The 22,046-nt window shown below is 38.8% G+C and overlaps 1 protein-coding gene across 3 annotated transcripts in view; it reads right to left on the reverse strand.

Annotated features, from left to right (window-relative positions):
* The window catches only part of DCDC2 (doublecortin domain containing 2), a 72,433-nt gene that overhangs the window by 17,820 nt on the left and 32,567 nt on the right, over positions 1–22,046 (reverse strand). For all 3 annotated transcript variants that reach the window (XM_009475397.2, XM_087764896.1, XM_087764887.1), the window contains exon 7: positions 20,829–21,030. In XM_009475397.2, coding sequence (XP_009473672.2) covers positions 20,829–21,030 — 202 coding nt within the window. The remainder of the gene's footprint in view (positions 1–20,828; positions 21,031–22,046) is intronic.

The raw sequence follows: 22,046 nt of genomic DNA on the forward strand, positions 1-22,046 counted from the left end.
AAGTCAGCATTGACTACTCTGGAAATTAGTTTTCCTGTTACTTTCTCGTCACTATGAGAGCCAAGGAAGAGTTTACCCTGGGAACAAAATTCTGAGGCATACCATACCACTGAAAGTGGCTAACTGGAGGGGAGATGCCAGCTCATCCAGATGACCTTAGATGTCTGCTGACAGGCCACTGACCAGAGCACCAGAAATGAAAACCATTCTCACAGTTTGAAATGAAGTGGCAGAAATGGGGAAGTCTATGGAATATCACAGTGATATTCCAGAGTGGTACTGCTGGTTGCATCTTAGGTGAGAGAGTTTCTGATAGACATAGCAGTTTGCATGCCTGACCATCAGTCCTGCTGGAACCTCCCCACCCCACCACAAGATCTATATTACTTGTCCTCTGAAAGTACCGGTGCTGGAAATACCACAGGGTTCTTAGCATCATTGGTTGGATTTGTATCCTAAACATCTCACACATCTTGAAAAAGGTCCCATCTTCATAGTTAGCATGGAAATAAGCAATTTTTTTTCTTAATTTTCTTCTTGTGTGGATTATTAAATATAATGTTGTAGTATATTCCATTGAAACCAACTAAGGACACCCAATATTTGCTCGCAGTATGATAAATCTTGGACAATCTACGTGTACATATCTCATTACAGACCCCCTTTGCTGAGACAGGTTGTTCTGACAAATTAAGCAGTAAGAACATGGAGTGGCTGAGAGTAGCAACAAAATGCATTTGAATGTATGTACTTTTTCAAATAATCAATGCACTTCACACTTCCCATTTTTCTGAGCTCTCTAAGGGACAGAAAGTTCTGTTTCTCTTACCTGATATTATCATTGTTGCCTCTCATCATAGACATTCGATTGAGATATAGATCACCACCATATTCTGAGAGGAAAATGTAATGTGTTCCTTGAAAACCACCGTGATGACTCTCCTAACTCAAGGCCTTCCCTTAAGTACCTTCAGAAAATAACCTTGTCCTAGATTCCTTGGGTCACTGAACTATAAAAAGTCAAATCAGTTTCTGAGAGAACTGCATTTAATATCACCACCATTCCATTTAGATCCTGTAATAACACCTTTGCCTTCAAGATCCCCAGGTCTTTCAAGCAAAATGGGGATTGTCTGGCCTCTAGAGATAAAAGAACTTCGGTGCAGAGATAATTCTTGTCAGGTTTTTCTCTGGCAGGGCAAAAGAGGAGGTACAAGGGAAATGAACCTGTGTTGGCCCTGGAGGTCAAATCCACAAAATTCATCTCAAGAGTTGAGGATTCTCAATTTTAAAGCACCTCTCCTTAGAAGAATAAATCAGCCTCAGGGCTATGCTGAATAACCCAGCAACTAAACTCCATACAAGGAGACAGACATGCAGGATTTTCAAAAACCTTAATCATGAAACCAGGAGGGAGTGAGGGAGAGGGAATTAGACAATACATTTCTATTATTTGTGTTATGCAACCAACTTTCCCATTCAAAAGAGTGTACCCAAAAAGCTAGCGTGGGATTTCCTCCAAGCACTTTCTAACAGGTGTTTGCTCAGAAAGCTGGTCATAAATGAAAAGGGATTAGTTGAAAAGAGCTCTGCACAACATTCCAGCATCTCTCAAGGATAACATTGTTCATTGCCTTGCATGGAAAGCACTCTAAAGCGAAATAGCATTCCTGCTCTTCCACAGAGTGGAAGATGCCAAAACTACATGGCAGGCTGCAATGGGAAAGAATAGCAACCACAGAAGTCACCAAGAAAACTTCAAGGACAGCGTTTTTAGACAAAACGGGAAGTTATCCCATTTTCAGAACAGCTATATTCTTTGAAGAAAACACGTAGTTAAAGAATAGCATATTGCAAATGCATACAACACAAAAGATTGTTAGTTGGTTTCTGAAAGGATGGCAGAAAAGATCTGTTGTCAGAAAAGGAAAAGAAAAAATTATTTAAGGAAATAAGAAAATTGACATCAAAAGGGAAATGAATTATTTACCTCTGCACAAACCTGAGAGCATGGAAGACAAATGTCCAAAACACATGTACCATTAATAGCCAGGGAAGGAAGAAAACCACTTAGGTCTGAAATGTGCCAAAACAGGTGAAGAAAAAAATGACAATAACTGAAAAATGGGAAAGTTGTAACACTTGAACAAATAAAAAATTCTGAAGAAAATGGCAAGGAATGAAATTAGTCTTACATTAGGATATGTACCCTTCTTGTCTTTTGGCACCAAAAGTGAAAAGAAATACAAAACATGTAAAATAATTTACAAAAAATTAACTCGATTAAATGGACCATTAAGAAAATAGCTGAAAATGTAAACATTATTAGTGTTGCTACTCTACTTCAGCCAGAAGTATTTACACTTTTTGCATGTGAATTTAAAAATATCTTGAGGAAGGCAGCTGAGTGAAAGGCCAACATATTCCTTGTTTATGTGATTCTGTGTCAAGATCTTGTCAGCAGGAGTTTTCAGACCACATTAATCACTGTTATCAGGGCTGTGAATTACTCAGCACCTGCCAAGCAAATGTGTTAGGTTGGGTAATATTGCCTCATATTTTATAGGTAATATTTCAGAAATGCTTTTGGATTTAGGAAAAAAAAGCACCAAAAAAATCTTATTGATGCAATATTTCACATCTCTGTCTCTGAATCATTATCTCTAAGGGAGGAAAAAACAAGAAGGCATTTTAGAAAACGCTATAAATTAAATGAAAAAACATTTTTGTAAGTCTTCACTCTATATTGTTATGGGCTTATACTGCAATCTCTACTAAAGTTAGAAATTGTATTGTATCTTACTGAAAAAGAGAATTCCCAGCACTTCCATTAGATGGAACATTTATGCCTACCCCAAATGGTTCATAAAATATTTTAGATTAAACATGCCCCTCATACAACAGCTAGTTCTGACTTTCTGTGCCTCAAACTAATTGAGAATTGGCCACAGTCAGGGTCATGGCAATGTTGGGGCAGAAGAGCTCTAAAAGGGGGTAAGAAAGGAAGGTAGGTCCAAGCCTTACAGTGAAGCTGTGGCATCCTCTACCTGTTTGCTCCAAGTTAAGAAGAAGATGATGGCAGCAAAGCATTCAAGGGCACTTTGAACTCCAAAATGTCTCCCTACAGCTTCACTGACAATTATAAATCAGAGGACTTATTTCAGCTAGGTTCTCAGTTCTCCATGCCACAGTAAGTGCTGCTTCAGTCAACAGGCCAAGCAAAGTATTACTGAGAGTCTCCTGATTTTCTGTGAGGATATTTTTCTGTGGTGTCCAGACAACCAGAAGAGACTGTAATTTTTCAGGTTTTGCCAGTCACTGTGTGAAAACAGACTGTCTTGAGCTAAAAATCACCACTGGTTTTTATACCCTATACAGAGAGAAGGGAGGTAACCTAAACAAACATCTCCCATTATTCCTGATTATTTTAAAGCAGGGTCACGTTCAGTAATTCTGGCAAGAGGGAGAAAGAAGAACCCGCGGAAGGGCAAAGAACAGATTACAAGAGGGAAAAGGCATTCAAGAGGAGCAGCTGACTGGAGTGAGAGGATATGCAGAGGCTGGAGGATGTGGACACAGAGGGAGATGATGAGGGCACGGCAATGTTAGAAGGAATGTGTAGAAGAGGAACAGTACAAGAGCAAATAGGAAGATGAGGAAATATGGGTGGAAATTAAGGGACGAAATGGGGTCCAGCACACTGGCAGGAAGGCAAAAAAATGGCTTATGTGCAGCGGAAGAGTAGAAGCTTGAAAGAATGAGAGGGGAAGAAAGAACAAGCCAGAAGGTACCCATGCCAATTTAAGCTTCTTAAAGGAATCTTCCTTCAGGAAAGCCTGAGAAGAGGAATGTCATTTTATTAGTACCTATCTGCAATTGAATTTCTATATTCAGATGCTCCCACACATACTCATTTGTGACAGAGGTGCAGCAAAAACCAACAATGAAAAAATGCTCATTGTTATCAGGCAAGTATTTTTCTTTATTTCTTATTCTTATTTATTCCTACAATAAACAATATTTAGTAAGACTCTGGATAGTGGCTCTACAGTCTGGGGAAAGAATTCTTACAGCATTTTTTGGCTTCCGGCTGAAGGGATGAATGAAAACTGCAACTGCAAGTGCTTTCCTATGGAGCTTCTTCAAGAGTTACGCTCTATCTCACCTCCTCTCCAGCTCTGTAATCTCACAGAGAGAAAGACTTGGAGCCTGATAACAGCTCTACTGAAGAGAAGTAGCTAGTGTCTCAAAAAAGTGGGGAACCAACTCCACCTGCCCTAAGCAAAGTCAAATGATACAGCTGTTGAAATACTGGCACCTACTTTATGGCTAACCTCTACAGCTAGCAGCAATGGAGCCACACAAACAGTAAGAACAAGAGAACATTTTCAGCAGAAAAAGGTGGTGAAATTATGTGAGGGAGGATGTTCTAAGAAGGCTTAGCTCTTTGGAAATCAGGTCCAGAGGCTATGGATAGGAGAAAGGCAGAGTGGTCAAGTTTGGATCAGAATGTTAGAAAGGATGATGACTGATAAATACGGTGTGAGGTTTCTGATTTTGTACTTGCCCAAGGTCTATTTCATAAAGCAGCTCGGTCCTCAGCTGGTTTCACAAAAGATAAGAAAAAGTGGTCTGTATTCCTACAGTACTTTTTCACCTCTGTGACTTTGTTGCAAATGGACAAATAAAACCAATACAATTTAAGACAATGATGTTAAGACTGCTGTAAATTATGCTTCTTGCATAATGGACCTTAATAGCCAAGGATCTTCATCGTCAGAGTTACCCACTCTGTTCTGTCCCCTTACCCATGCCAGCAATGCTGGCATTGCAGCCCCTGAGAATTCTTTGTGTGAAAGGGAGTCCACTGACCATTCAGGGGAATTTTCTAGGTATTTTATACTTCTGGCTGTTGTTCTGATAGATACAGAGCGGATTAATTATCAGCAACCGCAAATTTATAAATGCCCAAAACATTTTCACTAACAACATTTCACCTGATACATGTTACTGGTTGTCTCAATACACAGATGTTCAGTCTATTGTGTAGTCACTCAGTTCAGTAGGTACAGAAAGAAGCAATGAATTGGTGCATGTATAACTGAGCAAACCTTGGCTAAAGCACAAAGATCATTTTCTGTCAGATGCCATTCAATATTTTAGCTGGAATCCTTTTGTATGCTTTGATAAACAAGAAAGTTACATGACTTTATTAAATAGTAATTGAGTTATACATTGAACTCACTCATAAGAAATCTATATATTTTAAATAATTAAGCATAGCAATTAATGGCTCCTGTATAAGCTCCTTTCCTAACCAGCACTAAGTGTAAAACATTTATTGCAACACAAATTACAACATTATACAGTCATTAACACATTTCAATTTTTAAACTGATTGAAGTTTAGCAGTAGGGGTAAAAAAAAAAAAAAATTAATAATAGCCTGCCCTGAATATTTTATGGAAATCAGAGGCATTTACTAACTGCAAGCTCCGTATGTAAGCAAGGAAGTTAATGTGACTATAAAAAAAATTTAATGTGACTTACCACAGAGGCTGCCTCATAAAAATGTTAAGTCAAATTAAAAACAAAATGTAAAAAATCTGTGGCTCATTAAATTGAATAGATTGCTATGAGGAATAGGGAGGACATGTGCGTTTATGCCTGTCTAAAACATAATTTTCTTTTCTGTTTTTTGTTTTGTTTTTTTTTTTCATTTCAAAGTATCAGTGTTGTACAAGGCCCATTTCCTACAAAAAGCCACTGCCTTGGTGATCGGTTTGCATGTGTGTACATGCCTGTGACTTCTGTCACCAAAAAGTAATGGAATTTAATGGAATTTAATTCCATTAAAGAGAAAATGGTAGCAATGTACATATGGAGCTGTTGCAAATATTAAGAAATATGTATTTTTCTTCACCAGATACTATTGCAGCCTCATGCTTCTAAGCAATCAGTTCCTCTCTTCAGAAAATATTGAATTTCTAATAACATTTCACACCATCATTATAGATTGCTGACATCTGACTACCTCAACAGAAACTGCAGAAGGTGCTTCTAGAGGTTGACCTTGTATGCAGCGGTCTCCTTTACTGATAGGAAACGTGGTAATGCTAGAGCAAAGGAAAAACTGCCTTTGTCAGCTGCAATAGCTCAGTTATCTTTATACATAAACATCTACAAAAATAACGACTGCATGTCATAATATGAGGCTTTTTCTTTGTTCTCCCTACTTTGGTCGTTCACCTCATTTATTCTCTGTGTTTCTAAGCATCTAATTTATTCATTTATTTAAATGACAGATCATTAAGATCATTTGCATTTTGAAATTAATAAAGCAGCTCCCATTCAGCCACATCTTTCTGAATTCCATGCCTGTTCCAAAACTCAGGCTTCTCTTGGGTATAGCTGCGTCCTAAGGGCTAAACTGTCACAATGCAAATGCAAAAGCCCTGAAATCTCTGTCCTGGTCCAGTCATTCCAAACTGGTACACCTACATTCCATCAGTACACCCACACTCCATCCTGCAGTGAGTTAAGCAACGTGGCTTTCCTGCTGCCAAGTACTATTTGCCCGTTTTAAGTTTTGCAATGTATTCATTTTACCAAAAGCAAACCCAAAGAAACTCACCGTGTGCTCAAAGAAAGAGGATGCAAGGTTTACCATCATCTTAGTTCCCCACTGGCATTAATATATTCTGGCTATCATGATTCAGCACTGTAACAATACACAATAACAGCAACAAAAGTTCTCATTTCTTACTATAGATTGCAATTTTATCTCCTATTATGTGAGGAATAAACCTACAGGTCCTGTAAAATCTCTGCAAATAAGAACAAGATGATCTCTCTTTCTTCAGCACAGTTTTTGCCTGCTTTGACAACACAGCGATGATATGGTCTACGCGTCTATGTTTTAAGTACAGATAGCTTTTTAATCCTAAAAGTTGTCAGCAGGAAAGCATGGACAACAACGGTTTCAGCTCACAATGCACAGCTGATATTGCACAGTCCAGGTTTATACTCTTTGGCAAGTTCATAATTTTACTGAAAGCAATGCAGAGTATGACAGCAGGAGCGGCTGCCATACCTGATGTTCTGTGCAGCTTTCCCTTTAATTAAGCGTTGGCTTTTTTCTTCCTTTTTTTAGCCAATAGCAAAACCAGGAAATTGAAATGATTGCTAACTTCTAAGACCTCATAATACTCAAAACTAGACTGGAAAAACTGGGGAGTGGCTTAGCCCATCTCCAGTATAGTACTTTTCCAAATCATGGCAAGAACTCAAACTTCACATTCTATTACCTCTAGAACTTGTTTTATAGTTTGGGTAGGGGGTTACTTTGCAAGTCGTGTGACCACAATTAAACTACTGTACTTGAATGGAATAGGCTTTAAAGTGAGGGTGCTCCCTTACAAGAATTTCCTACTACGCTTCTGAATTTGTTACTTTCCTGTTCAATTCCCTACACTATACTATTTACAGAATGTGGTGCAAACCAAAAAATAAGTAGGTTTGCTTTTTGTTTTGTTTTGTTTTGGTTTTTTTTATCTGAAACCAAGATGCTGATAATTAAATGTGCCTTTGGTGTCACTTTCATAAGCCCACTTTCTGCCGAACAGCTGCACAAGTCTAAGCTCTAAATCTCACATTTCCAGTTGCAATTACTGTTACATATAATACCTTCAATATTATTTCGATTTCTACCAGTGCAATGAGAGTCCAATCATAACTTTAATAAAATGCCTTATAGGTTACAAAAACCAAAGCACCAGTTCACAGTTTACTGGATTTGCTCTAAGAAGTGGTGAATTTAAATCTTGCACAAAGAGCTTTCAACACTAAGAAATTCTTTAATCATCTTGATTTGAGAGGATTATGACATGGATCAGTTGTAACATGAATGGCGTGCTGGTGATATTCTCAGTGTATTAAAAAAAAAAACATTCAAAGCAAATACACGGCTAGCCCAACTAAACTCTGTTGGAAGATTAGGTTAAGCTTTAAATATGCTATGAGCGTAATTCTTCAGATGTTGAGTCCCAGGAAACAATCACTTTCAGTCTGGCACTCAAAAGAGAGAAGACTCCACATAACTGCTAAATTGGCAGTGATGAGGACAGCAAAGAATATGGGACACATTTTCTACTATGAATATTTTCTTTTTATCTATTTCAGTACACTCCAAAATGTGCATATGTAAACTCACTGTGCAGTTTATTGTTTTCAGATTAAAATGAATCAATCCCACATCAGTGACAGTCAAATGCAGCCAACTAAAATGCCAAGAGTCTTTTTCACTGTCCATGAGGAAAAAATAAAATAAAAATTGTAAGATGGTGTTAAGTGCTTCCCTTACCCAATCCAAAGCCTTTGAATTTGAAGGAACTTTTTTTTAATAAACCTAATAAACCTGCAAAGCCAACTGAGGAACTGCAATGAGCCTTCAGAGTAGACAGTGGAGCTATACTGATCAAAACAGTACTTGGACACAATCGTTATCACCGTGTTCCTGGAGTTGGCTTCTAGCTCTCCATCAAAAATCCATCTCTATTTCAGAATAAGACTCCTCACTCTAAAATGAAACTGAAAATGTCATAATTCAAGGCAGGAATTACATACATGATACATCCAATACTTCAGCATCTGGTCTAAGCTAGATTTCCAATTTCACTGTCAACTGAGAGAATGGGCATCTCCAGACACACTTGACAGCTGGAGCCTAGAAGTCTAGAAGCCCAGCTTGAATTAATCCTCTAACCCTTATACAGTGGGAGGTAGGCAAGATGCATCTTGTCCTGAACAAGTTTCCAGGACCAGCTGGATTCTGAAAGTGTACCATGGTCAAGAAACCTTTAGGACTTACTGCTTCTTTCTTGTTGCCATGGGGAAACATTGAAACAAACAGCCTCTCCAAATAAACAGCCTTTTCTGAACTTCTGGTTATGCTTTCTGAATGGGCAAGGCAGAGGTGAGGCCAAGTACACTACAGCTGGAGTCTTTGCAAATAATCCTCTTTTAGTTCTTCCTATGCAGAGTTTGAATGCTATTAGCCCGAGCAGCGCTTTGGCTAACAGCCAGTAATGCAGACGGACAACAGATGTGCTGAGAAGTCTGGTGTGCTCATGCCTGCTCCTACTTTTGCTCTTCACCCTGGCAAGGGCAGAGCTTATAGCTTGGCATTCGTGGGCAAATGTTGGAAGAGAAAAAAGCACCACTTGCACACTTCCTTCTCAATTTCTGTTCCTCAAACATATGTTTGAAGCAGTCTTCAAAAGGCACAAGCAAACTGGGAAGAAAGCTGCAATACTCCTTTTCCACTAACCGAATCTAGCTGAAATACTACAGCTAATCGACTGTATGGTACTAGTTGCCTGCCAAAGAGGGAAGCTGCATCTCGTACAGTCACCTCCAGGTGTAACAGAAGGGCCTTAATATAGAATAAAGCACCCCCATTGCCAGCTTTTAAAGCCCTTTTATCATCCATTTCAGTCCCACTAGTCACACAACTGCTGCAGGAGTCCATCTCACCCAGAGACAAGGTGACAAACCAGGACAGCGTGAGGGAAAGATCATATTGACAGGGAGACATTTCAGAGCACTAAAAGCATACACATTAGGAGAAGAGGAAGAGCTTGCACTAATACACAGAGCAACAGCCTATATTCTGTCCTTTCAGGTTGGAATGGATGTTAACGCGGGTCTTCGATATATGAAGTAGGACTGAAAACAACAGGTGAAGAAAAGCAGTACCCTTAGAAAAGGGCACGTACCCTTAATCTGCCCTCTGGATCCTAACATACCGTCCCAACAGTATAAACTCCTTTCACACCCAAAGGGGAGCACGATGGGTCCTCAGCATGCATGTAAATAAAGCATATAAGCACAGGATAAGTACAAATATGCACACAGCATGTCGGAGTGCCAGTGTAAGCTGTGGTCACTTATTTGTGCTCTGAAACCCAGAGGCTTAGTATTTTAAACACTAACTTCAACAAAGCTTTTTTGGTAAAATTAAGCAACAGTTCTTTAGTTTTTAAACAAAATTTATCCAGCGTTTCCCTGTTGATTTTCTTTTCTTTTAACTGAATTAAAGATTCTTGTTCCACAGTTGTAGCCCAGCATTCACATTAACTTGTAATGAATACTAAAAATGCAAAAACCCAATATTGTTTGCTCCATTGAGTTCTCGTCACACTTCCATTATTTTAATACAAAGTACACTGCAATTGCACAGAAAAATACTTTTTCGTTAAAAAGTCATAGGCCATAAATCAACCACCAGAAGTACACACAAGAACTTTTTAAAGAGCATCAGGAAATACATTTAATGGATACATTCAAAAGAATAACTTTGTATTAGTCAGAAAAAAGTTATATTTCACACTCACATAATGACTTGGAGCTATAAATCACTCCAAAAGAAAGTTACAAAGCTATGAATTATGACTTGAATAAAGTCTAAAGAAAACTTTTCAAGCTATCAAGTTACTTCATAGAGATGCCTGTTATACAGCCGATGCAGCCTCTTGATAAGTTTACTCTTCAAAACCACAGCATGTGTCACCACCTGTTGCAAAGCTACACACGGCTGAGTACAAAAGGAATAGAAATATAGTCAAATGAGAATGGCATGTCCTCTCAGCTCCCAAGCTGATTAAAGGAAAAGGCTTGTGATAACCAGGTGGAGAGGGAAACTAGGAGAGCTTTTGTCTTCCCATTCACCACCTCTGACCCTACGCAGCCACTCCACAAGAGCCTTGGCAAACCGAGCATTTCCACAGCTGCTCTCTGACACACCCATCAGCCACACGGAGGAAGCTTCAGAGAGGTGGTGGGAACAGCTAAGGAGGACCGAACTGCCTCCTGTTACACACATTTCTCTCCATGTAGGTGCGTCGCTGGCTGCAGAATGTGTCCAAGCAATTGCCCAAAGTTGAACAGGAAGGCTAAGACAGAAATAGGGGTTGAACCCAGACCTCCAGGTCCTGGTGAATCAGTGCCAGACAGAAAGGAGTACTTGAAGAAAGACCAACAAATGACATGGAAAGAAAACCGATGAAGTCAGGTAAAATGAATGACGTGCCACGGAGACCCAAGGAAAAGCATCAGAGAATAACTGGAAAAGAAAGTAGTGTAAAGAGCAGAGGGAAGAACAGTCAAAGGTGGGGAGAGATGGGAGGGGAAGAGGAGGTGGAGAGTGTGCAGGGAGGCCAGACTGATAAGCAGTAAAGAGTTGTTAGGATAAGCTCGCCACAGCTATTGTGGGTGCCACAGGAGGAATTAAAACAAACAGAAACAAAGTTTTACAGACACATAAAGCCTTCTTCCATAACAGTATCAGGAACAGGAGAAAACTGCAGGTATGAAATGCATCTGTCACAAACTTGGGGTCACCTGACAATTTTGCTGCACTCAGAAAATACCGATGGTTGCATTAAGGAGTAAATTGATCTATACTAGCTTGGCTGCATTCCTCACTTTAATTATAGAAGTATGCTACAAGTACTGCTAAGTACTAACACACGCTGTATGTTTTTCCTCTTTCCACAAAAAGCAGGATCCTGGCTCTGGACTAATCCAATCCTCTCCATTAAGTCTGATTCAGCTTGAGAGTCTTCAGATGTTAGCTAGGAACTATTTAAATGCCAGTGTTTTAACCATAAGTCTTTTAAAAATATTTCCATCAAAAGAAAAAAATAAATGCAATAAGCCTCCTACTGAACTAATGGAACACTCACACCACCTTATCAGAAGGACAGGATATTCAGATACTTCCACGGCTGTTTCATCTGAGCTGTGTGCACATTTTATATTTTAAACTCTGCAGTTTATGATGGACAGAAGCATCCTTAACAACGTTGTTACTTGGTAAATGAAGAAGAGGATAAAACACAAAGGTGCAACGGGCACATGTTTACACTCGACCACTGTAGATATCAGAGGCTTTTATAAGTCTTGGCTTATATATTATTTTTAAAATCTGTTTTATCAATATCACAGACATTAATACATTCTTTCACTTAATACAGTAATGCACATTCACTCATATGATCACATATATGTTGAATAATTTTTTTGGTCCAGAAAATGTCTCTGTGAAAGATGTATCAGCCACTAGTAATTCATACAGTTAAGAATTATATACTTCTTTGAGGTTTTATCATTAGCTTTTAGCTTCCTGCAACAGAGACTATAAATTGTGTCATACGAAATATGAATTGTTTTATCCACATTGTTTAATGATGATACTGAGAACACCATGTTTGTGAAAATGGCTGTTAAATATTAAATAATAGCACTGAACAAAATCCTATGTTTTCCCAATGATCTGTGTGGTGATTTATATATTTTAGGTTTAGGATAATAGCTCTTTCTTCAAAGAGTAAATATGTGTAAAGCCTTGAGCTTCCAAATTCACATGTCCATGCTTAGATTTAAGCACATGTGTGAGTCTAACAAACACACAGTTAAGTGAGTATGTGTCTGACAGATTGGGCCTCTTCATGAACACACTCTTTTACTTTTAAGCAAGCAGGTACCAGAGTCTCAGTAAAAGAAATAAAACCTAGACTGTATGCTTAAAAAGGTTAAGCATGCATGTTGGCGCAACTTGGTAAAAAAGAATGTATAAACACACACCTCTTCTTGCAAGAACCATTCATATGGAGCACCCTTCTCCACTGAGATCTCAAAATTCAGACCTGACGATGGTTACGAAACCTTTATCTGAGCCGTGAATTAACAGAAGAAAGACATGCTGTGGGACTCAGGGATTAATTCAAAACACAAGCCAAATAAAGTGAAACAAACAGAAGAACAGACATCACAGTATCATCCGCCTCTTTAGGTACACTTGCAGAAGAAATTGGCTCAACTTATTTGGAAATTTAGAGGGCTATGTGTCTTATGATATAAATAAATATATTCCCATTTGTGCCCAGATGAACCAAAATTTATAAAACTTATATTCATCAATATATTCAGACAGCAGCATATTTAGACTCTGGCAGCTAAAATTATAAAGACTAGCACTATTTAAATAATTGACCGGAAACAAATCAAGAGGGTAAGAAAAAAAGAGTATTTTCTACTTTACATCTCTACTCTGCCTTGAAAAACCTATTGATTTATGAGTATTCTTCATTACTAAATGCATGGTACACTTAATGTCAGTCGTTCTAATTTATTGCCAGTATTCCTTAAATTAATTTCCTATGATTTTACCCTTCATAAGAACACTTACCAGCTACTATAGGGATAAAACAACATCAGAGATGTGAAAAAGCATTAAGAAAATCTTTCTGTGGGAAACCAGACTACCACCACGTTCATATGGAAACAAAGTTATTATATGGTAGACACTAAAAGCCTCATTTCAGAGAGCTAGAAAGATGGAGGAGAAAGGAAGAAAAGACAATTCATTCCCATTTGTGCCATGTGCAAACTGTCACACTGTTCGTGCAAAAATAAAAATGAATGCTCTAACCACTATGTGTTTCTAGCCAGTTTTAAGCCTCCACTGATGACTATTTAAAAGAAACGGAAACTGTTGTACCGGATCAGATCTGTGGTTCCTCCACGCAAGTACCCTACCTCTGACAATGCCAGCATGGGATGCCTGGGGGGGCAGGGGGGGGATAAAATTAAAAAAAAAAAAAAGGAAAAGAATGAAAAGAAAAGAAAAACCAAGCAGTAGCCAGACGATGGCTAATCTATGCTTTGATTTGAAATAGTCCTTCTAATTAGCAACTGGTTCAGAACTTGATATGTCAATATTTACATCAGATCTCCAGTTTGTTAGGAAAATCTATCATAATACTGGGTATTATTCAACATAGTCTTTTTAAATAAAAAGACTTCCTTTTTGATGTAATAAAGAATCCCAGGTTCTTTTGTTTCATGTGTATTTTTTCAGATCCCTAAACATTTTTTTTCTTTCCATGAGGTTTTCCTAACTCTACAATGCCTCTTTCTGAGATGCGATTTCAAAGAATCAGAGATGAGTTCAAACCATTGATTTTATATACCAGATGATATTCACTATTCTTTATCTCTACATACCACGTCTTACTGACCTTCAAATGACCTCTGCTGTAGTGTCAGAAGAGATTTTCACAAAAATGGCTTCATCAGTGTTTTTCTAAACCTTTATCACTAAAGTAGCACCCTGTAAAGTATTTCAGTTCACCATTTACCTATCATTCTGCATTGTTTTTGCTTTACCAACATTAACTCGATATCGCATCATCTAGATGGTTTCTTAGCTTTCTGCATAGAAACTTCGACTTTTTTAGAAACTATGAATATACAATGAATTCTTCAGCAGCAAATCTTGCAACCCCACTGAGCACCCTTTTATTCAGCACTTTATTATTATTTATCTTTGCCATATTGATGCATTCAAACAATTCTAGCCCTGAGAAAAAAATAATTATTTCCTCAGAAATGGGTTTATTTCCTTAGGAAAGAAGTTAGATGCTCTCTACCTATTTCCCCCCTCAGTCTTAATGAAACCTACAATAACAAGGGAATGTGAAAGGGTCCAAAAAAGTTTATTCACTATGAATTTTCTTTGAAAAAAGACAGAAAAAATGTACACATACACTATTGACAGCTTCAGTTTCACAGATGAGCAACTGGCAATGACACAGGTATGAAAGTGTCACAGCACCCAACAGTATAAACTATAAAGCTGCTGAAGGTTGACTGGTTCAGTCATCAGCAAGAAGTAACCCTCTCCCTGATGCACCACCTCAACAGTGTGGAAAGCATAGCAGACAGCAGTGACTCCCTGTAAGATGTCCCATAGGGATAAAAAAAGACAAGTAGAAATGGAGTTGGGAACTTCTCCTGCAGATCACCTTCTCTACTAGGAGCTCTCCACGGGGTTAATCAGAACAAAGGTTGTCAAAGACAGCTTGGCTTGGGTGAGAAACCTTTTCCTGCAGCAGGACCATGACCGCTGCAGGACATAGGTACAAGAAGCGGGCTTAGCTTACAGATTTGCCTGAAGACCCATCCACTCAGGATACTGATTTCTGCAAAAAGCAGAAATGAAGTTTATAACAATGGGCTGAAATCCAACTTCAGTAGCAGGTATGTTTGGGAACACTTAGACAAGAACAATGACAACACTGTTGCTTGACATACAGAAACTTGGAAATAGCACCAAATGGGCCACCTGGTGAATCTGGTGCCTCAGATGATGTACCAGAACACGTTTTCCAGAGAACACGGCAAATTATGGTCCTCACACTTCCCGTTCTTATTTCAAGGAGGTAAGTTCATTCAGGTGTACTCCATGGGAACAAGAGATGGGCAGGCAGGTTAAATCCAAGCAGCCTACTGAGCCATGAACAACAAACTGTAGGACAGAGAGAGGTTAGGTCATCTGGGTATGAAAATATTTTCAATGTTTGCATATTTCTAACATTTCTTTCTTTCCTGCTTCATTGATATGCTAAAGGTCACCTTAGTGTGTCAAAAGAAGCAAGCAGAGAAGCCAGACACAACCTGGTCTGTTTGAAAGAGGCAAACTGATTTGTTTCTTTGGTTAGCAAGGAAACGTGGTAGTGCAACTTCCCTGCTGTGAGCTTTTTTTCTGGTAGAGAAACTGCACAGGTCAAAACTGAGCCAGATGACTCTCCTATGATGCGCCATAAAAACAATGCCAATGCTGACGAGGGCAGAATGTCTCAGGCTTTGCTTACTTCAACGCATCTAGTTGTTTCTCAGATCCCCCACTAACAGAGTTGTAGTCAGTGGGCTTGTTAAAGCTGATTTGACTGATGAGGCTCCCTAGGGAAAGCTTTTCAAGGGGACTGCTCCGCTGCCTACCTCTGTTCTAAAATGTACATCAACCAGCTAAGAACTTCCGCTTCCCACCTGCAGATAGGTAATTTGGTGAAAATACTTAATCAAGCTCCTGTGCTATATTTAACTCAATAGACAGTCCCGCAGGTGAAATATATTCAGTTGATGAGAAATAAAGAAACAAACTTGATAGCAAAACAGGCTATCAAGTCACAAAATAATATGCCTTTGGCAGCAAGTTTAACATCATCACAAATCACACAATAGTTCAGTCCTTTAACTGATAAAGGACAGAAATATGGTGTAATGCTGACCCCTGCAACCCTATACTTTTATGATCCAACTGGGTTTCTGTCAAGGGCCGTCTTTGACACAGAGGGTTGGCTGGGCAGGAGGACACTGAAGCTGCAGGACTCCACACTAACAGCTCACAGCTCCTACAGCCTGCCTGGCCTGTGCTTCAGGTCACTCCGTCTTGAGGCGTGACCACAAAAAACACTCGGGACACAACAACTGTGTAGAAGATGACCCTTTGAAGTCAGTATAGTATATTTTCTTTGAACTACTTCACTACAAGCTATGTATGTTCTGACTACAGTGGAGCTCCCACAAAGGGTCAGACCTGAATGAAAAGACCTTTGCTCTGATTTTTCAACAGTTGTCTTCTCTCCCCAAATTTTGCCTGTAAGTGCCACAGTCTCTCACAGGCAGACAAATACGGGCAAAAAAGTGCAAGAGCAATTTAAGAATCCTCCACATCCCACATGGAGATGTTTATTTCCTAGTGCTTTTGACTCTCCAGAGAGAAGCCTGCTGTTCATTTACATGGGAAAGAACAATGAAAAGGAACATAGAGTGATAGATTTCAGTTACCAAACATGGCATGGTGTGTTAACTCCTCTTACATTCCTAGGATTAAATAGAAAAAAAAAATCTGTCTGCCTGCAGAAAATCTAGAAAAGTTATTATCTGAGTAACACACAACCTACTATGAGTACATTGCTCAAGAATAGTTCCAGCCGTAAAGCTACCATCACACTAATAATTAAAAAAAAAAATTAGAAAAGAAATGCTGTCTCCAGAGATTCTCAAAGATAAGGGTAAATTTAAACAATTGTAGCTATAAATCTAGACATTTCCTATCTCTCTGAAACGCATTATTGCATCCTCGGGAAAAGTGTATACTAAGTACATTGAAGCACTCAATTTCAAAGTAATTGAGTAGTGTTAGGTACCACTAAAAATCTTATAGGTGTGTTTTAGCGCTTAATGTTAAGGATTAAATACATTAATTTTTTTCTGGCATGTGAATTATTTCAGTATGATACAGTTTCCTATATTTTTGTGCCACATTCACAACAATAGCACATTAAAAAGTTCTCGTATACAGTTATCACTGGATTGAACATTGTGAATTTTTAGATTTTGCCACTATATGGGTAAGTTACCCAGTTCACCATGCTTCAGAACAAAACAAAGAGAAACTGTACTCAGTGTAGTGTCTTCAATTTGGCTGGGTTTACAGGGTGATTTTGAAAAAAAATGTATCACTTGATATGAATGCCTTGCCTGCTTCCTGCAGTAGAAGCAGCAGCAGCTATTAGCACTCTTCCTTAGTCCTGGCTTGGCCTCCTCTCCAACACTGCACCTCAAACGCCATCCACTTCCAGGACATTTCTGTTTCTCTTTAAGGACATTTCTGTTTCTCTTTAAATGGTGACACACGCCACTTGCCTCAGCGGGTCAAAAGAAACCTCAGATGTTTTGTCAACAGCATCAGCTCTTGTCAAAATGTTGGGTACCTCTACCAGTCTGTAGACCTCAGACAATTCAGAAAATAAACTGGGCACAGAGGTTGAATTACCCTCTGTTATGAGGAGACACACTTATTTCAGAGTGTGGTTCAGATGGCTACTATGACAAAAACTATTGCAGCAAGCACAGTTGTATCTCTTCTGGAGAGGGGAAAAAAATCCAAAACAAACAAAAAAACCTCAAATTGCAAAAAATTGCAAATTTTCAACCAAAATGACTAAAGGGAAAGAAAAGGGAAAAGTGGGATCTCTCTCCAGTGCTCCGTGCACCCTTCATATATTTTCCATGCAACGATAAACCACTTTTACTTAAAAAAATGCCATATCAAAAAAAGTGTTCCACTACGAGCTAACAGACTCAGAATAACTGCACATGGTTTCTCACATGAAATGGTGAATATAGCTAATATTATTGAGGACTTGTAAAGCAAATGCAGGAAATGGGACACCCTACTTTTGCTCTTGGTAACAGAAAAAATTTTGTCATACTTACTGCAAAATACCGGAAAGAAAAATGGAACCAGAAAGGGAAGGAGAAAATAAATAAATAAATACAACATCATTAAATCTAGTTTGAATCATGTGGCAAAGAAATACATTTAAGCAGAACTAGAATAATGTAATAACAAGGATGCAGCTCTTGTTAGAATACAAGCAAGGCTGAAAATCACTTTGCATAGTAGCCTTGTGATGACAATCCTAAGGCAACTGCTTCCTGGAATACTTTCCACTTGATCTGGCTGAACAAACATTGGGGAATTTAACTGGGGAAAGATAAGTCTGTAGATGATCACAACTCTGCAGTTGTCACTGTGGTTGGCCTAAAGACTTACAGAAGCATGAGATGGTTTGCTTTTTGTGCTTGGCAAAAGAAAACAGTACTCACTGGCTTAGTATACATCTCCTCATCAACAGAGACCCACTGAGAGCAGGGATTGCACCCCAACAGAAATCCATTATGTGGCTCTGGATTCCTCATCCCCTACTGTTGTCTGAATTCAACTGAAAGACTTCATCTCCCTCAGCAACTGCCTGCATGACCAGCTAGGTCTATCTAGAGTTGCAGAACAGCACACACATCAAACTGCCCGTTCCCACTTCTGCCAGCACAGCTTCATACACGGAGGACAAATAGAGGAGCACAGAAAGAACAGAGAGCTTCTCCCAACACACACTTTAGCTCAAACCAGAGAACTGGCTGCCTTGAATAGCTTCTCCTAGTTACACAAGACTCACAAAGCACAGAAAAGCTGAAGTGAGAAGCTGCCAGTCACTTCAATAAACTTCATGGACTTCCAGCCATTTCTGTCAGCAGGTGGAGCAGCAGCAGCACTAAATATGGAGAGGTAAGTATCTCCCTATATTTGTCTGCTATCTGCCAAAGTAAGATTTGTCTCTTAGTCACTGTCTGCTGAAAGGACAGAGAAACTATTGCTGCTCTTCCCTCCACCGGGAAATGAAAGAAAGCAATCAGAAACCTCTGATAACCTAATGGAAGGCCGACAAAGGCAAAGAACAAATTTCTCTCACCCTGACAAGAGGGGTCCATTTGTTCCACAACACATCTGTAGAACTTTACTTACAGAAATCCTCAGGCCAGAAAAAATAGCATATAGAAAATCACCACAATGGCACTATACCTATCAGAAAACGCTATGTGGCTTGGCTCTTCTTAACGTAAGAGGTCTGACTGACAGCTGTCCAGTCATAATAGAGGTTCAGAGCAATTCAGTACTCTGAACAGGAGACTAGATCAGAACATGGGGATTTTGAGCTCTGTATAAAGAATTCTATGCCAGCATTTCCCAACAGAAGTCAATGCATCTGTTTCAAAAAAAAAAAAAAAAAAAAGGAAACATGTCAGCGATTGAAGGTATCCAGGGTAGACAACTGCCTAAATGTAAAACGCCCTCTCTGAGAGGTCAGCTTTGGTAGTCTCTCCCTTGTATGTTTTTAGCATGCACCACTCAATCTGTAAAAAGTGGGGATATGCCGTGATGATTTCAAGGAGAATATATTCAGTCCTTTCATGAGTTACAAAGGACAAATGTTTCCAGTCACTTTCATTATAATATAATTGTCGCTCTACAGTAAGAAAAAAAACTTGACTGAAAAAGAGTTGGCTAAAACTATGTCCACTTACCAGCAAAAGGATAGAATGGTATTTGAATTAAGACTCAAATAAACTTGAAGTTCAACAAGCTTACTCTTGAAAAGACAATTATATTACACAAGATTGTATTTCGTTGGTCTTTTAAAACTCAAATTTACAAATCTGCACCTGATTCAAAGTAAACTTAGAACTCATGATTCTAGACAAACAGAGGTACAAAACTGTGCTGTTGGATGACATATACTGAAGTTTTAGACCATGATTTGTTATTGCACACTTAATTATTAACTTTAAGTGAGCAGTGAGAAGAAATGTCAAATGGTATGAAAAGTATAATTTATTTCTCCTGACAGATATTAATTGGCCTGTAATAATGACTTTTGGAACTATTACTAATGAGGAAAACAGCCATCCCAGCACGTCAGCAATATCTGTAGTGAGGAGACAGTCTTCCAGCCATTAAAAAATGGGAGGGAGGGGGAATATCACACCATAAGACAAGAAAAGCAGTTTCTCAAAGAGGATGTTTATGACTAAATTTCTAAATTGCTGCCACAGCACAGTGGGGGAGAAATTCTGAAAGTGCCTCCAGCAGCTCTGCTCTATGATTAGCCTCAGCAGCTATCGGCTAACTGGAGCTTGTGTTTGTGTTATTCCCCTAGGGTCTAGTCATTTTGTTATACAGAACCAGGCAGCTAATCAGGGATCCTCAGGGAGAGCGAGATGTCCTTTGAGCAGACCAGCTCCTTTTCTTCACTTTTTTGCAGGGCAGAACAGTGGGAAAATGGTCAAAATATGTTTTCCATTATGCTTTTATCAAAAGCATAAAGATAGGACCATATTAGTTTAACTTACAAAGTATACTAAATATCTTATACAGTCTCCTGTGGTATGTAAATGAAGCCAGGAATGTAGCAGTTATGCATAGGTACATTTCCGAAGCAGAAAGAACTTTTGTAATTTCAGTTAGCCAGAGTAAACGGACAATTCAAGAGCTATACAAACATATTATGCCACTGTTTCACTGTTTTAAGTGAAGATCAAAAGCCTCTATGCTACGATAGTGTTTATCTCAGTACTGACCATTATCTTGAAAGACTCCTGTGGAAGCTGTTACTCCTACTGTCTGTTTTACTTTTGTAGAGTTGTTAGAAAAGTGTCGTCTGGACACAGAATCCTCTGGATTCTGGCTTTTTTTGTCCTTTCCTTTGGGAGGCTGAGGTGAGGAACTGTTTTCTCCCGGGTCACTGGATCCAACAGTAGATTTAGATTGCCGATCATTTCCCTGAAAAGAAGTGTACATAATTATCACTGATGAAAATGAAAAAGTTTGTTTTTTTCATTTCAATATTATTTCAACCTTTTAATACTAAGGATTAGCATCAGGTGTTAAAGAAGCATATTAATTTACAATCAGCACAGTTAAGCAAAAGTTTAAGCCAAACTGTAACTATCTCATCAACTTCCTATATGATCCAACTGATTAAATGCTCCTCAACAACTCCCATGGGAAAATAACACCTTTATTATAACGAAATAGTGCCTCGTTTGATGAAAAGAATAGCTAGGTGAATCTATACATGCATGCATATGATATACTGCTATATCTCATCTATGCACATGTGTGGAAAGTCACAAGAAGTAACATAACTTGTGAATAATTCATTGCCTGTGTAAATGAGACATGGGCATTAATTTAAGTGTCAAAAGCAGCTAGGAGAGGATGACAGTCTTCGTGTGGCAGTAACACTGATTGCCAAGTGGAGACTAAGAAAGTGGTCTGCCAGCACATCACCTCTGAATCACCTCCGAATCACCTCCAAGGACATCAGCCAGCTCCTCTGCTTGCTCTGTGGCGTATCTAGAAATGGGACCAGAAACCTACTCCTTATTTTTACAGCTTTGACGTATGTATGACCCTGGGTGTACTAGCCAGAGAGTTTATTATTTATACACATTTTTCTTCAGTCTAAATCTGTTCACAATCAACATCATAAAAACCTGAACTGTACATACCAGCCCTTTAGGGTGCTTTTTATATCATTCTAGGCTGTGTAAAGACTTTACCAACTAAACACCCTCACTGTTGCCTCTCATTAGAGGCTGTCAGCCTCCTACTTTTGCCAGTCTAACAGTATGTGTAGTTTCTTCCTAATCCAGTTCTATCAAAACACTCCATATAACAAAAAAATACTCAAGCAGATAGGGCAGAAAACCTTATCAGTATCTGGAACTGTTCACCTTATCACAGACTTAGTTAAATCACGGAAGACAAATACATTTTACTTCATTGTTTCACTT

Source organism: Nipponia nippon, unplaced genomic scaffold (genome assembly GCF_047370975.1).
Source record: "Nipponia nippon isolate SJK-2023a ecotype South Korea unplaced genomic scaffold, ASM4737097v1 scaffold_1, whole genome shotgun sequence".
Taxonomy (NCBI): Eukaryota; Metazoa; Chordata; class Aves; order Pelecaniformes; family Threskiornithidae; genus Nipponia; species Nipponia nippon.